We start from the raw sequence: 17,500 nt of genomic DNA, 5'->3' as shown, positions 1-17,500 counted from the left end.
GCAGGATCGTGCTGGTCAGCGGGTGCCATGCGACAGCAAGCAGATGGGCAGAGACAAATGCATGCCCAGGGACCCACGCAGGCAGTCACACACAACGCAGGCACACACACACACAAACACACACACACACACACACACACACACACACACACACACACACACACACATACACACACACACACACACACACACACGCACGCGCGCGCAAACGCACACACACACACACACACACACACACACACACACACACACACACACACACACACACACACACACACACACACACACACACACACACACACAAAGGGGACCAGTAAATAAAGACGAGGCGATCACGCCGCTCCACTGTAGAGTTGTAGGGCGGTGGCCAGTCTGCTGACCTCATGCTAGTTAGCACTACGCTCCATAAACAACACAACCAACACACACAGGGCTCATGGGTAGCAAATGAACACTTCTTTTCTATCGAAAAGTTAGGTCAACAACATGTTACAGTATAAAGGAAATTGGGAAAATTAGTTGAAGGTGAAGATTGTGAACATCCCAAGAGAAGGGGCAGGACAAAGACCGAGTGTAGTGTTCAGAGTGAGGAGTCTGCACACTTGACATCCTTTTTCTTGTTTTATTATGTCATGGTTGGATTACGTTTCGACCTCAACAGTCTTCATCAGATTCTCTACTTCGCACTTCTAGCATTCTAGTCTTCTTGGTGCTCACAGTCCAGGGATGAGTTTCTCAAAAGAGAAGTTGTTAGCTTGTTAGCAACTTCAGTAGTTGCCAATGGGAAAATGCATTGAAAACAACAAAGTAGCTAATGTAGTAAGCAACTTTGGTTTTGAGAAATTCACCCCAGGTCTGTAGTCGGTAGGAATCAAACTGGGCCACTTCAGAGAGACTGGGCCAAGGAGGACTGGCACGCACTGCGTTGAAACATTAGTCATGCTTACGCCCCATGACGATAACAGAAAACACATCCTGTGTGCTCTGGTCATCCTTCGCCAAGTCTCTCTGAAGTGGACCAGATTGTTTCCAACAGTATAAAGGCAATATATTTTCTAATTTTACTTTATATTGTTTACAGAAAGGGGATCATGAGGATGGATATGTACTGTATATTTTACACCTCATATGATCATGTTTTCAATAATTGGTTATACAATTGGAGGAAGGATGGAGGACTGTGTGGCACTGGTGGTGGTGGCAATCATGTTTGGGCCACCTGTCGTAGACATAACAGCTCTATACCAGACACACCCAAAGCCTTGTGCATAACAACATACTGTAGGTGCCAGACAGAGGGATGCAGTGGTGCATTTGCATCCCCACTTTTGGACTCCCAAAATGAGTCTTTCTCAACTTTTACTGCAGACAAATGAGTGGAGTGAAGCAGCAGTAACATTGTTAAGAAATAAATAATGATGAAAAAAATGCAACACCACTTTAATAAGACGCGGCTTTATAAATTAGCTGTTACCAGAATGGCAATGACCAAGTCATAATGTATTACTAAAGGCCCTGTGCACTGTCGTGTAGTAGTGTAGTACTATCACTTTCAATTTCTATTGCAGCGTGCCACAGGAGGTACGGCGTGCATTAAGGGGCTACAACTCATCCCGACGCCCTTGTATAGCAAAGCATATTCATCACTTCATAAATGGGTGATATCCTTTCAAGAAAGATAATGTACATTCAGTATTACTGTCTGCTGTCTATATACAAAATGCTACGAAACCGGCTGTACTGTCTGATTTTGTTGTACAGAAAACTGTTCAGTGAAAAATACTAAGGCCTTCAAGCCTAATATTCTTATAATTGCAATGATATCTTAAAAAGCAGTGCCTGCTAACAATCTGAGATACATCAGAGAATAGCATTTGGTTAAAGAAGCGGCATATAACAAAATAATCATATTATCGTCAATTGTCAACATTCATTGGTGGAAATGGGACGCACTAATAAGCTTGTTTCTTCCCCACTGCTGTTGCTCAGTAAAGACACAGTGTTATCTTTCCCAGACGGCTGTCCAGGCTCACAAAGACATAGATAGCCTCTTAACTGGCACACACACACATGCCGCCCACTTTAATGTTAGAAACCCGTCCCCTATAACTTCGCTTTATAGCTGCCTAGCCAGTCTCGACACTCTCTGCCAACAGAAGTCGGATTTATTTTACATTTATTGGCTGCAGATAGCACGCCAGAATAAAACGGCCCTCTCTAAACAGTGAGGACTCAGCTTCACACGTGCCAAAGTTCCCCTCTAACATCCGTGCCGTGACACTGTGTAAGCAACAGCTAAGCTAGATAATCCACAGTAAATGGCTGGAAAGGCAGTAAAGTTACAAGGCAAGTTGGCTCCCAGGGGCACAGCGTGGTGTGGTGTGGTGTGGGATGGGATGGGGTGGTGTGGTGTGGTGTGGGATGGGGTGGTGTGGTGTGGTGTGGTGTGGTGTGGTGTGGTGTGGTGTGGTGTGGTGTGGTGTGGTGTGGTGTGGGATGGGGTGGTGTGGTGTGGTGTGGTGTGGTGTGGTGTGGGATGGGGTGGTGTGGTGTGGTGTGGTATGGGGTGGTGTGGTGTGGTGTGGTGTGGTGTGGGGTGGTATGGTATGGTGTGGTGTGGTGTGGTGTGGTGTGGTGTGGTGTGGGGTGGTGTGGGGTGGTGTGGTGTGGTGTGGTGTGGTGTGGGATGGGGTGGTGTGGGGTGGTATGGAGAGGTGGCATGGGGTGGTGTGGGGTAGTGTGGTGTAGTTTGGGGTTGTGTTTGTCAAGGCTGGTACTGTGCAGGCACTCTTTGATAGACTGCTGAAGTTTGGGCAACTTACCAGCTGTAGCTCCCTTGCAGGGGGATAAAAAGAAATCGGGCAACCTTCCCAAGTTCAGGCGAAAACATTGACTTTTTATCAAAACAGCCTGAACGAGCCAATCAATGTCAAGCGCAGAGCTCCAATACACGCCTAATTAAAAACTCACTGTGGACCTCGACTCTCTCACTCCCTCTCTCTCTCTCTCTCTCTCTCTCTCTCTCTCTCTCTCTCTCTCTCTCTCTCTCTCTCTCACTATCTCTCTCTCTCTCTCTGAGGCTGTTGCTGCTACTACTGAAGTGTGTGTGTGCGTCTGCGTGTGCATGGGTGTGTGTGTCTGTGTGTGTGTGTGTGTGTGTGTGTGTGCGCGCGCGTGTGTGTATGTGTGTCAGTGCGTGCGCATGTGCGTGTGTGCGTGCTTGAGCGTGTTATGTGCACATGCATGTGTGCGTGTAGGTGTGTGTGAGTGTGTGCATGCGTGCGTGCATGCGTACGTGCATGTGTGTGTGTGTGTGTGTGTGTGTGTGTGTGTGTGTGTGTGTGCGCGCGCGCGTGTGCGTGTGCGTGTGCGTGTATGTGAGTGTGTGCCTGTCAGTTTTATTGAGTCTTTTATTGAACATCAGGTGGGGTACAAATAAGGCCCCAGTTGGGCAAGCTAAACACATTTAATTGCTGATTTCTCCACCTGAATTTAACACTCTGTGGGGAAGCTCGATTGGCTTTTTAGGCGCAACAGTTAGACATCAGCAGAAACAGTAGCAGCAGCAGCCCCTCACTTACCAACCACATCAAACCACCCACACAGTCAGGAGCAAACCTGTACAGAGTAAAAGCAAAATACAGTGTTACCTCAACACTGAAAGACTACTTATAGGACAAAATACATTCTACGAAATGTTAAATCAACTCTCTGGGTGTGGGATTAAAACTGTGTTTTTCTACTATGTATTCTGCTGTGCAGGCGAACAAACACCTCTTGTGCCATAACATGTTGTGACATTCACGTGCAGTTGTTGTATTGTGTTGCATGCTGTACTGGATGGAGAGGTTTTTTTTCCTGCATTGCACCACGCAGCGTATTGGATTGGAAGTTTATATGCTGCACAGCATGGTGCGTTGCGATAGAATATTCTAGGATCCTTAGCTCAGCTCTCAGCTTATGCGCCATGTTACTATGGCAGTGTGTGTAGTGTGTTTTGGACAGAGGGGTGCACAGGTTTGGGGTTGTGCACTACACGTCGCTTGTCTACCTGCCTGGTCCATTTCTACCCACCCCACCCTTCCCTTGTCTTACGGTATTGTGCGTATATATGTAACGTACAGTTGGGTTGACAGGTCTGTTCAACAGGTAGGTGCATGCTCTGCTGCGTCTGTCTGTATGTCTGTCTGTTTGTCTGTCTGTCTGTCTGTCTGTCTGTCTGTCTGTCTGTCTGTCTGTCTGTCTACATATGAAGAGTTGCGTTGCAAAATGGTGGATCCACTATTTTTGACTTATGCATTTTATTGTTGGAAATGACTGATCAGAAGTCCAATCTATGTGTCTGTCCATCCATCCATCCATCCATCCATCCATCCATCCATCCATCCATCCATCCATCCATCCATCCATCCATCCACCCCTCCATCTATCCATCCACCCTGTAATACAGTGGCAGGTTCCAGAAGCCTTACCTCAGCTCTGAGTTCGGCCAGCTTCTTGTCCATGCTGCTGCGTGCCCCCAGCTCATCCTCCAGGTCCTCGGACATGCGGCCCAGCTCGTCCTGATGCACTTCCTTCAGGAGATTCAGCTGCAACACACCGGGGAATTATGGGGTTATTGTTAGTAGTAGCAAAACATGGATTCTAAATTTCAGTGTTCTCCTGGCTGCGCGACACTAGCGGCGCACAACTCAACCTCTGATTGTTGGAAACCGCTGTCTGTAAAAAAGAATGCTCACATGGTTGGCTGCCAGTGTCTTGCCCCTCCTCACAACATCGTGTTGATAAACACGGTGAACCCATTTATAGCAGTAGCATCAGCTGCATCAGTAGTACTAATTACACAGGCTGCCTAATGTTTACCAGTCACTGACAAATACATGACAAACAACCAACCGCTCACCACAACTTAATTCAACACTCAGACACCAAATCAGTTGGGAACGTATATTCTCTTGTTCTCAACAGCAGTATGATTCAGCCAGATGCATCTCCTTCCGCAGACTATGTTGGTACTTTTAGCAGTAGAAGCAGCAGCATGAGAAATGCTAACAAGGATATTTACCAGTCACTGTCAAATACATGGCAAATTTCACCAACCACTCAAAGGTGGAGTGCTACTTTGTGTCAGGAATCTTCAAGCTACTGTGATGTTTCACCAGCATTTGGCTTACAACTGATGTGAATGCACACGGTGGAATGGTACACGTTTAGAAATGGGCTACATGTTACAATCTTATTAGGGACCATGTACCATGCATATGAAATGTAGGGACCATGTAATAAAAACGTAACTTCCGCCATGTAATGCCTTGCACCAGAGTCTCACACACACGTACATATGCGGTCCCTCACTCACATAAAACATCAAACATATGAATATACCGGTACACAAAAACACAGTAAATAAATCACTCACATGACTAATGTGACATGAGTGTCGCCTACTCCCTGCCCAAACCCCACCCCAACCCCCGCTCCCCCCACTCACACACCCATACACCCACACACACCCACACACACACACGCACACACACATACACACGCACACACCCACACACACACACACACACACACACACACACACACCATAAAAACATTCTGTCAGCATCATAAATCAATGGATACAGTGATTGATTGTGTCATATCAAGTCAAATCAGCATACTCTTTTTTTTTTGCTCCAATGTGTCCACACACTCATTATGTTTTAGCCTCTACAGTGAAGCATTTGTGAGACAACGGCAGTTGTTGAGTGTTGTGCATGAATAAATCCACTCAGGACTCTACTAGAAGCACAACTTTGAACACACTTGATTATGCTGAGTCCGCTTGCATGACAAAATGCTAATTCATACTTACGAAATGCACTCAAGTTTACAAGTTGAGAGCTGAGCAGTCATACTGTGTGTAAGCTGTGACTATAAGTGCACGCGTGTGTGTGCGCGTGTGTGTTTATGTGCATGCGCATATGTGCATGTGTGTGTGTGTGGTTGCGTGCGTACGTGTGTGTGTGTGTGTGTGTGTGTGTGTGTGTGTGTGTGTGTGTGTGTGTGTGTGTGTGTGTGTGTGTGTGTGTGTGTGTGTGTGTGTGTGTGTGTGTGTGTGTGTCTGTGTCTGTGTATGGTTTTGTGCGTGCGCGTGCGTGCGTGTGTGTGCATGTACGCACATGTGTGCATGTGTGTATGTGTATGTGTTAGTGTGTGCGCGCATGTGCCCACGTCAGAGAGAGCTGCTATGACAGCGTGTGCATGACGAATGGGCTTGTCTGTGATGTACCTAGCCGGGGGCCGCTGTCTCAAAGCAGTGTTATCTCTGTACTGCTCTCGGGTGAAATCCTCTCAGCGTGAGCCGCTGCCACTCTCTGCCTGCCCGTCTTCCTTTTCACTCAGTGAGTCACTCCCCCCACCCCCACACTCATTCTTAGCCCTGTGCGGCACGTGTGTGTCTGCCTATGAAACTACAGTGCCCCCTGCTGACGCATGTATGTAGTACAACCACAGCTATATGTATGTCTACCGGCAACACATGAAGCTCACATGGATGCACACCATCAAAGCCATGCACATAAAAAACGGCATTGGACTTTTAACATGCTGTATTTATGTCCGCAAATTCCCACATACGCCATCTACACACACCAAGGACCACACAAGTTATCCTGGCAACCCTCCAATGCACATTTCTGTTTGTGTGCTGCATCATGCGCATTTGAAGTGGTAATCTGTGCCAGTGCAGGTGTGTGTGAGTGTGTGTGAAGAAGTAAGCCTGTTTTTTCTCTACTGGAAATGTTGGGAGCTGTGCCATGAGGCTGCGTTGCCACCACAAAACACAGCAGTGGTCTTCTATATGAGAAGCAGGGGACATTGCAGGAGGCGGCAGGCTGACAGTGAACAGTCCAGTGTTTTCTCAAACTTTTTCAAACAGAGAGACCTTTAGTTTTCAGGGACAACTGGTCAACTCAGCATCGACTCACTCCCTCTAAAAGTTTTAGGTGCTATAGGCAATGTATTTTTAAATACAAAGGCCACGTGAATTACATAGAAATTGCAGATTTGTCTTATTGTGGTAAAAAAAAGTCTACATACTGTATATGACAGTATAATGATCTTTTTTTTTATATATATATAAATACAGCTAGGTTGTCTTGGAAAGGCTGACCATGTTTGTAGAAATCCCATCGCCGACCACCAGTGGTCCCCAGACCTCCCTTTGAGAATCAATGCAATGGTGCACACCTAAAAGCCCCAGGAAGATGTATGAGGAGAGTATGGGAGAGAGCAGTGACTCATTGGCAGTAGAAGGCACCGCTACAGCCAAAGCCACAGCTGGCTTTAACAATCCAGTGACACATCAAGAGAGGGCCAATTTGTTTCTCATGTGTGTGGCTCTCCTCTGTCTTCTCATTTGGTGCCGTTGCCAGTGTTATCTATATTTTACACTCTTTCAAGGCAGACTGCATGTTGCTTTTTGGGGTACATTTTTAATCTTCTCACAGTGTGTTCTGATCCACATGGAGGGTATTATAAGACCTCTTTTTTTGGGGAAGGTAATTTCATTCCCTGCCGGATCCGGCACATCCTGTGGACTGATCTGACGGATCTGGCAGGGAATGAAATTGCCTTTCCAAAAAGGGAGGCTACGCAAGACCCGGGCTGATAACTGGACATACACCTAAGAGTCTCTAATTCCAGTTGAACTCTGATTAGAGAATGAATTATTGTAGATGCTGTAATGTAAATATTCTCTTAGTCTTTTTGGCTGAAACTATTTTCTGTCCCTGTTTTGTTTTTGAGTTTCGAAGCCACATCGGCCTTGAACAACCGAATGGCACATCAAGGCAGGGCCAATTTGTAGCTCATGTCTCTCTTTTCGTTCGCTGTTGTTGTCAATGATGTCCATTGTATCGACTACACTTCATTCTGCATTTTGCTTTTGAGTCCCTGGATGCATTGGCAGTACAGTGACTCATAGTGTGGAAGAGACTAGAGTGCCCCAGTCAGTCAGCCACAGCCTGAAGCCACAGCAGCCTTTAACAACCTGGTGGCACACCAAGAATGGGCCAATTTGTATCTCATGTCCAGGTCCAGATTAATTCACAGGCTAGATATGGCCGCAGAGGGCCCCCAGTTGGCCAAAGGTGGGGAGGGATTTTGTTATGAATTTTGTTTTGAAATGTGCCTCCCCAGACCCTGCCGTTGCCAACCGGTAGGGGACTCGCCTGCCATGTAGCTGACCGGGGTTCGATTCCTGGCCCAGGTCCTTTGCCGACCCCGACCTGTCTCTATCCCAATTCGCTTCCTGTCCACCTCTCACACAGTCCTATCAAATAAAGTTGAAAAATATTTTTAAATCAAAATATTTTAAAAAAAGAAATGTGCCTCCCGTTGGGGCCTACAACAACCTGTAGGCTAGGGGCCCCAGGCCTTAATCCGGCCCTGCTCATGTCTCTCTTCTCGTCCTTTGCTGTTGTCAAAGTTATCCATCTATTACACTTTGTTGAGGCAAACTGTGTGTTCTGCGTTTTGTGCTTTTGAACCCCTTCGATGAGGTGGTAGTCCAGTGACTCATAGTGTGGAAGAGACTAGAGTTCCCCATTCAGTCAGCCGGTCACAGCCTGAAGCCACAGCTGCCTTTAACAACCTGGTGGCACACAGGGCTGGACTGTGGGAAAAATAGGACCCGGGCACTTTTGGCTTAAAGGGGCCCTTCATAATTAGCGGCACAGAACTGACTCATCGGCCACCTCATGGGCCCCCATTTTCAGATATATTTTACTTTTACATTTTTGAAAATAGGGGCCCACGAGGGTCCAGGGCCCACCGGGATATGTCTGGTATGCCAGCTGCCTTTAACAACCTGGTGGCACATCAAGAAGAAGCCATCAGGAGGCCACCATCACATCACATCACACATCACATGCCACCAGTGGTGACGAAGGGACCCGCCAAGGTGACTCAAGCACAATGGGTGGCCCTCATGACAAAGGGACAAGCGCTCTGCTCTGGTCGGAGAAAATTGGTTTCTTTTTTAATGGCAACTGACTGACCTTGTGGGGAGTGAGGGGGTGTATTTGTGCGCTTGTGCGTGTGTGCGTGTGCGTGTGCGTGTGCGTGTGCGCGTGCGCGTGCGCGTGTGTGTGTGTGTGTGACTGTGCCTGTGTGTGCGTGTGTGTGTGTGTGTGTGTGTGTGTGTGTGTGTGTGTGTGTGTGTGTGTGTGTGTGTGTGTGTGTGTGTGTGTGTGTGTGTGTGTGTGTGTTTGTGTACAGAGTGTGCTGTTCTCCATTCCATCTCAGGTGGTCAGGCTCATCTGTTGGGTCTGAAAGTAATTGACGGTGGCATTGTGTGTGTGTGTGTGTGTGTGTGTGTGTGTGTGTGTGTGTGTGTGTGTGTGTGTGTGTGTGTGTGTGTGTGTGTGTGTGTGTGTGTGTGTGTGTGTGTGTGTGTGTGTGTGTGTGTGTGTGTGTGTAGGGGTCTCCATCAGAGGTGAGAGGGGCATGCTTCACCTGCCAAACACCTCTCAGCCTCCCTGAACCATGAAGCCGTGCTGCAAATTGGTCTAAAGACATTGACTGAGCAACAGTACTTCTGATTGGCGCTGCACAATTAACCGAAATTAATTGAAAAGCGCAGTTATTCCGCAACGATTACAAAATAAATGTAATGTATACGTGCTGCTGATGAGATCTCCTTGAATCCACAGGGGATTGAAGGGGGGAGGCTGTGTATGGACATTCTGACATTACCTCCCCATGCTCTGTGTACTGTATGTCTGTGCGTGTCTGGATGTGTGTGTGTGTGTGTGTGTGTGTGTGTGTGTGTGTGTGTGTGTGTGTGTGTGTGTGTGTGTGTGTGTGTGTGTGTGTGTGTGTGTGTGTGTGTGTGTGTGTGCCTCACCTGTTTGAGGGCCTCCTGTTTGCTCTTGGCCAGCTCCTCATACTTGAGTTTCCATTGGCCCACCTCTGTCTCCAGCTTCTCAATGCTCTTGCTCAGACTCTGCTTGTCCCTGACAGACACACACACACACACAAAGGAACAACATACACACAGTGATGGTCAGTCCTCAGTTTCACAAGCGCTCGCGAGCATGCAAACATATAAACAGATGCACACACACACATGCACACACACACACACTTAAGTGATGTTCACACACATTACTACCTTCTCGCTTACTCGCCTACTCGCTCATAGAACCTTCGCTAAACGTTCACATGGGTTTGACTGCCATAGCAAAAGCAAGAAGTGAACTGTCGATAATCCAAACTGTGCATTCCAATTGACTGCTCACTTACTCGGCTCACTCAACGTTAAAATATTTTGAATCTCGGAATCTGCACAGCGATGTGTGTAAATGTAGCTTTATACAGTATACAATCCAGGCAACACAAGTCAGATACTGTATGAGACTGTGGTCAACTCCCAACTAATGAAGCCCTTTGCGTGAATACAAAGAACAGTAAAGCGATCAAAGGAAAATAAAGCCCCTCTCATTTACTATTTCATCTGTTTTATTTCATGGATACTAGCATGCCCAAGATATAAACCTGCTGCCAGTCAAACAAAGTGGAAACAACACAACACACACGCCAACCCTAGAAAAACTACTGGACCTCATTACAGAGAAAAAAAACATGGGGAGAAATATTAATCTTAATGCTTTTCAAATGTTAGTCTGAAATGTTTGTCTTCAACCCAGCAAATTCTGTGTAACACATACATGTTTTTCATAACTGCCACAACAAAGTCATCTGAAAGTCATCATGAGGGATGAGGCGTCATCGTTGGCACGTCCTTCATCTAGTTTTTCTGTCCAAGTCCTGGAGCCAACGGGGCAGCGTAGTGTTCTTTTGAGATGTCCTCTAAAGACGTGAAGACAGAGGAGGGGATTTTTCACCAATCTCCAGGGACTAGAATCAGGAGCGGAGCTATAGGGAGGGCGAGCAGGGCACTTGCCCCTGGGCCCAGGGCCCTCCCGTAATGGTGGTGGGGGCCCTATAGTGAGCTTGGCAAGCTCTATAAGGGGCCCTATAAATGTCCTGACCGGGGGGAATTTGCAATTGTTCCACCACTGACTAGAATCTCTCTAGGCCGCACAGGCCTGTTTTCTGTCCTGTGCATTCCCTTTGTATGGGGGTTTTAAGAACACAAACGTGCTCCGCTGGATTTAAAGTAAGAGGACTACAATTGTTCATGACAAGAGCTTCATGTTGTGTTCATTAGGGCATTTTGGGAAAAAAAATAATTTTGCTCCAATCGGGATCATGGCCTAACTTTGTCTTGACAGAGACTGTTTTTTGTTTTTTTTTAACTCAACCATTTGCACATCCAAGAATGCATCGTGCCATGCAAGCGCACATTAAACGTGGCCATGAGATGAGAATGAAAGCCAGGCATGCTATGGGAGCGTCGTAGCTGCTCCTGCATCATGGTTAACACTTGCTGTTATGCTCTGCTGACTAACCACAGGACCAACCCTGCCAATGACTACAGCTCTGATTATACGCTGTACAGTGCGCTACCACTGCTGTCTTGGGTACAGCTGCAACTGTGCCACACTCTTATTCATGAATTGGGAGGTTTGTTGTTAAGGGAGGGGGTGGGTGTCTTTGTGGTGGTTATTATTTCTCTGACGACCAAGCTCTGTTTACAATAGCCTTGTAATAGTTCTGTCAGTACATGTGTGATGTTTTCCAGATATGATATTCAAGGGTTTATTTTGGGGTTTTCTGGGGCCTGTTATTAAGACTGAATGGATGTGGCTGAGGGGCTGCTGTGGACCACTGCAATATTGCACCATACCATGATTGGACTTGCATCCCCATGCAATGTCGGGTTCGGCCCGAGTCATTTCCCAAATGTTCTCCATCTCTCTCTGCCACTGTATCACTTTTCACCTTCATGTAACATTAAACGGAAAAAGTCTAGAGCTATACTTATATTATATTACATTATAAATAATAGATGTGACAGGGAGAGATGGAAGCCCTTAGTGCAGAGCCTATGCTATAACCTTACTGTCACCAACATTGTAATGACCAAGTCTGTTACTTAAGCCACTTGGTCATTTCATGGCAATGTTGTTATGATGCAGTTTAATCTTTTCAGCAATGAGTGAACAGGCCTGCCAGCGTGCCCATCTGTGCAAAGAGGCTGATCAGATTGGTTGCTGTTACAGTATAGCCATGTGATATTTTTTTTATTGCAGTCATCACCTCTGAATAACATTTCTACAGACTGTTGAGATGGTTGTCACTTAGGACAAAAAAAAATTGAACAGCTACCTGAGATCCAGCTAAATGTGGACCTGATCGTACAGTCAAATACTGGTCATATTTTATTGAAAGACTAAATGTATTGTACCGCATATGAAGTTTTATAAAGTATTAAAATTTATGGAGTGCTACTAACTGTAAAAACAATACATTTTGTAGATGTCTGAACGTTTTGGATAATGTGCAACAAAATGTGTCATTAACTTCGGCCAACTCTGTGGCTGGGGACAATAAAGTGTGCTAAGGTTCTCTGGGGTCTGCTTAGCTGCGTACAGCACTACAAACGGCCAGCTCATCCAGAGAGGAATTTAAGTCCCGTTTTCTGCAGCATGAATATGTGAATATTTGGACTCTGTGTTTACTTTTTAATGGTGTTTACTTTCCAGTGTGTTTAAAGACAAAGTAAATCACCAGCTTCCTCTCCATTTTAGTCACACCCATTCAGCCACAGAGAGAGAGAGGGAGAGAGGGAGAGAGGGAGAGAGAGAGAGAGAGAGAGAGAGAGAGAGAGAGAGAGAGAGAGAGAGAGGGAGAGGGAGAGGGAGAAAGAAAGGGACACAGAGAGAGAGAGAGAGAGAGAGATACAGAGAGAGAGGAGCGGGGGGGAGACAGAGACACAGACAGAGAGGGAGAGGGAGAGGGTTCTACAGTGTCACTTTCCTTATCTGCCTCCAAGTTCCAAGAGTGCTGACAGACACACACACACATGCACGCGCACGCACACACACACACACACACACACACACACACACACACACACACACACGCACACGCACACGCACACACAATGAAACACTCCAGCCTTTGACTCACTCTCTCTCCTTGAGTAGGACCTTCTGCGACTCGTCCAGGCGTAGCTGCAGTGCGTTGAGGCGTCCGGGCTCCTCCTCGGGGAGGCTCAGGTCATCCCATAATCCCATGCGGCCCCCGCCGCCACGCTCCCCTCGGCTCAGGGCCGAGCGTAGGCTGCTCACGCTGCGAGCGTCCCAGCCCTCCAGAGCATCGGCCTTGCACCGCAACAGCGCTTCCAGCAGCTCCAGCTCCTATGGGGAGGGAGAGAGAGAGAGACATGGAGGGGGAGAGAGAGAGAGAGAGAGAGAGAGAGAGAGAGAGAGAGAGAGAGAGAGAGAGAGAGAGAGAGAGAGAAGGAGTGAGAAGGAGAGAGAAGGAGAGAGAAGGAGAGTCAAGTCAGCTGTTATTGTCACTTTCTTCATATGCACAGGTCATACAAGGAAAATGAAATTACGTTTCTCTCTCTATACCATGTGAAGGCATAGACATACACAGGACTGACATTTACAGACTGACATCAAAGTGCAAGACAGGACAAGTAACAGTGATAACAGTGATAACAGTGATGGGCCAACAACATTAAAGTGATCAAGTAATAAATAACAACTGAGCATTTTAACATTGGTGAATGACAGTGATGGACCAGCGAGAGAGAGAGAGAGAGAGAGAGAGAGAGAGAGAGAGAGAGAGAGAGAGAGAGATGGGGAGGGAAGCAAGAAAGAGAGAGAGAGACAGCGAGAGAGAGAGAGAGAGAGAGAGAGAGAGAGAGAGAGAGAGAGAGAGAGAAAGAGAGAGAGATGGGGAGGGAAGTGAGAGAGAGAAGCGAGAGAGAGGGAGAGAAATGGGGAGAAGTGTGTGCGAGAGAGAGAGAGAGAGAGAGAGAGAGAGAGAGAGAGAGAGAGAGAGAGAGAGAGAGAGAGAGAGAGGGGGGGGGAAACAGATAGAGGTGAGTGGGTATAGAGATGGGGAGGGAGAGGAGGCAGAATAGTTGAGATGAGAGGTACAGCAACACCACACTTGCCCAGTTGAACAGTTCAAATCCAGTTTCAAGCGTTTGAACACTATCAAGCGTTTGAAATAGGGGTAGTGAGAGAGCAGCGCGGCCCTACAGAGCATGGGCCTTTCAACACAGCAGGGCACCCGATACCTCTAGCTACAGACGGAGGAAGACAGACAGTAGCAGAGGGGACACAGAAGCAAGAAGAAGAAGAAGCACGACATACAGCAGGGTTTCCTCTGCCATTTCATAGTCAATGCGGCCACAGTGACAGAAATGACCTACCACCTTGACTAAAGCACGTCCCCTAAAAAGCAGGGGTGTACTTCTCGAAAACGTAGTTGTTAGGAATTAGCAACTTGGGTATTTGTCAATGGGAAATTGCACTGCAACGACAAAGTAGCTAACGTTATTAGCAACTATGTTTTCGAGAAATGCACCTCAGAGTTGTTTACTGTAAAGTTGAAATAGAGGTACTCATACAGATGCTATTACAACACTAGTAGTACAATATTATTATATGGCTATTAGAGTTGTAACTATTAGTGTTGTAATTACATCTGTAAGAGTATTTCTAATTCTATGAAATTCTAATTCAACTTCTACTTTATACAACTCTGCTAAAAAGATTGGCATTGTGTATCATGAATGTGCTTTCTGAAGTTGTTAACAAAAAATGCATACGGCATTTGTTTTGGGGGCTTTTATATCTTTGATATGGAACTGCACAACATAGGCTTTGCAATAATAATCAAGACTATAAGGCACATGTCTCTGATATTAGCTATCCCACGACCCCTACCCTCCCCCCCTGTACTTGCACAGTCATGTTAATGAAGCACTACTAGAATGAGAGAGAGAGAGAGAGAGAGAGAGAGAGAGAGAGAGAGAGAGAGAGAGAGAGAGAGAGAGAGAGAGAGAGAGAGAGGGGGGAGAGAAGTACAACTTGAAAGTACAACATGAAAGTGCCTTTTCATGAGTCTTAATAGCACTTAACATCAAACAAACTAAGTTGCATTAGCTAGCCGGAAGAGGTACAGTAAACAGACACAACACACAAACATAAACAACTGATTGAAAGCAGTCATGAAAAGACACAGGGAGGGGTGGAGAGAAGGGAAGGAAAGGAGAGAGTGATTGAGGGGGAGTCATCAGAGAAAATCAGAGAGGCTTTAAACGATTGGACAAGACTCAAGACATTAGACATTAGACAGACGAGCCCAAGCCTTCAGCGAGAGAGCTTGATGAACTGAGACTCCTTCTTAACGTCTTGGCAATCTACGCATCCATAAATCACCTCTGTCTCCAAAATGTCTCACCTTTCATGTCGCTTTTCTTTTGCACCCCAAAGAAAACCCACACTATATGCAGCCAGTCACTAATATGCGGTGCAATCAAGCCTGGGCTCCAGCGATTCTGGAGACTCCTGGATGCTCTAGAAAGCAACCTGGGGTAAATATTTACACTTCTTAACAGCTCCTCTGTCATCTGGGGAGGCGGGAGACGAGAGGCGGTACCGTGGCCCACATGAAAGGGATCCAGTTTCCTCTTCACTCTTTCACTGTGCATCCCTCTCTCTCTTTCCCTCTCCCTCACCATGTACCACTCTGTCTCTCTCTCTCTCTCTCTCTCTGTCATGCTGTCTCTCGTTCTCTCTCTCTATCACCATGTACCATTCCATCTTTCTCCCACTCTCATGCTCTCTCTCTATCCCCTCTCTTCATCCCTTCCTCTCTCCCTCTCTACTTTCCTCCCTCCTTACCGGTACCTCCCTCTCGCCTTCTCTTTTTTCTATCTTCCTCTCCCTCCATCATCCCTACCACCCATCCACCCCTATCTCTCTCTCTCTCTCTCTCTCTCTCTCTCTCTCTCTCTCTCTCTCTCTGTCTCTAACACACACACACACACACACACACACACACACACACACACACACACACACACACACACACACACACACACACACACACACACACACACACACACACACACACACACACACACACACACCTCCTTCCCACCCCATCGAGTTCATTTCCTGCCTGCCGCTGAGATGTAGTTCCCAGGCTCGCTGGATTGCTAATGAAAAACTGCTCCTCGTTCCCTTTTTTCTCCTTTTTTCATCTGTCTCTCTTTTTCGCTTCCCTCCACTCCACTCTTCTACCCTTCCTCTACTCTCCTCTGTACTCGCCGGCCGTACAGCAGGCGGTATTGCATATCAAACGCTTGGCCGTGCGAGGACAAATATACAGGCCAGTACGTGGCCAATTTCCTGAGACTGCTGTGCACTGTGCTGGGGACTGACAAAGATAAACAAACAGGTGCACCGACACGTGCCCGCCACCAGAGGGACCCCAAGGACAGGAGTTGGCTCGCCATGAGTGGAAAGGGGAAGACATGCCTGCCTGCATGTTTGCCTATGTATGCTTGTGTTTGTGTGCGTGTGTGCGTGCGCGTGTGTAAGAATGAGCTTGAGCTCGTGTGCGTGTGTCACCAACTTCAGTTATGAGTTTTGTGTCCCACTCCAACAACAGCACAGACAGGAAAAAACACACACTTCGACAACCTTGTTTGACGAAAGAAAGAAAAAAGGGTGAATAAGCAGTGAGACACACACAGCCCTAGATGTCTGAGACTGACAAAGGAACGCTGAGGTATTTGGTCCCTTCCGCCATCTGCAGAAGTAGGGTGGGGAGTAATGACCTTTTCTCCAGTTGGGGAGAGGAGACGAGAGGAGAGGTGTGTGTGTGTGTGTGTGTGTGTGTGTGTGTGTGTGTGTGTGTGTGTGTGTGTGTGTGTGTGTGTGTGTGTGTGTGTGTGTGTGTGTGTGTGTGTGTGTGTGTGTTGGCGTGTGCGGGTGTGCATGGAGAGCATGGAGCATGACCCGAGACTGCTGCTGCTGAAGTTCAAATCCACAGGGGATACGAGGGAGGGTTTGCATATGGATACTGTGTATACTACCTGTGTGTGTGTGTGTGTGTGTGTGTGTGTGTGTGTGTGTGTGTGTGTGTGTGTGTGTGTGTGTGTGTGTGTGTGTGTGTGTGTGTGTGTGTGTGTGTGTGTGTGTGTGTGTGTGTGTGTGTGTGTGTGTGTGTGCATATTGTATACGTGCTGCTGATGAGGTCTCCTTGAATCCACAGGGGATTGAAGGGGAGAGGCTGTGTATGGACATTCTGACATTACCGTACGTACATGCATGCATCAGGGGCGGTTCCAGACATTTATTCTTGGGGTGGCAAAGGGGTGGCGAAGTGTATTTCAGGGGGGCATGCTCCTATACTAAGGGAAAATTATAAACGCTATATAATCGACACATACACTTATGTGATACAGTGAATCTCTTAAAGTGAAACCCTGCAACCTAAAGTTCTGTGTCTGAAATGATGTCAAGCATTAAGGCTATTGGTCACAATCAGGGCTCTTAATTGGGGTGGCAAA

The 17,500-nt window shown here is 47.0% G+C and overlaps 1 protein-coding gene across 1 annotated transcript in view; it reads right to left on the bottom strand.

Annotated features, from left to right (window-relative positions):
• ccdc102a (coiled-coil domain containing 102A) overlaps nt 1-17,500 on the bottom strand; it is a 138,317-nt gene that overhangs the window by 67,403 nt on the left and 53,414 nt on the right. The window contains exons 4-6 of the mRNA XM_063189301.1: nt 13,087-13,316; nt 9,896-10,004; nt 4,473-4,589 (exon numbers count right to left, since the gene is read on the bottom strand). Coding sequence (XP_063045371.1) covers nt 4,473-4,589; nt 9,896-10,004; nt 13,087-13,316 — 456 coding nt within the window. The remainder of the gene's footprint in view (nt 1-4,472; nt 4,590-9,895; nt 10,005-13,086; nt 13,317-17,500) is intronic.

This window comes from Engraulis encrasicolus, chromosome 22 (assembly GCF_034702125.1).
Source record: "Engraulis encrasicolus isolate BLACKSEA-1 chromosome 22, IST_EnEncr_1.0, whole genome shotgun sequence".
Classification (NCBI taxonomy): Eukaryota; Metazoa; Chordata; class Actinopteri; order Clupeiformes; family Engraulidae; genus Engraulis; species Engraulis encrasicolus.
The sequence above is the reverse complement of the archived record's forward strand: the minus strand, read 5'-3'. Positions and strand labels throughout refer to the sequence as shown.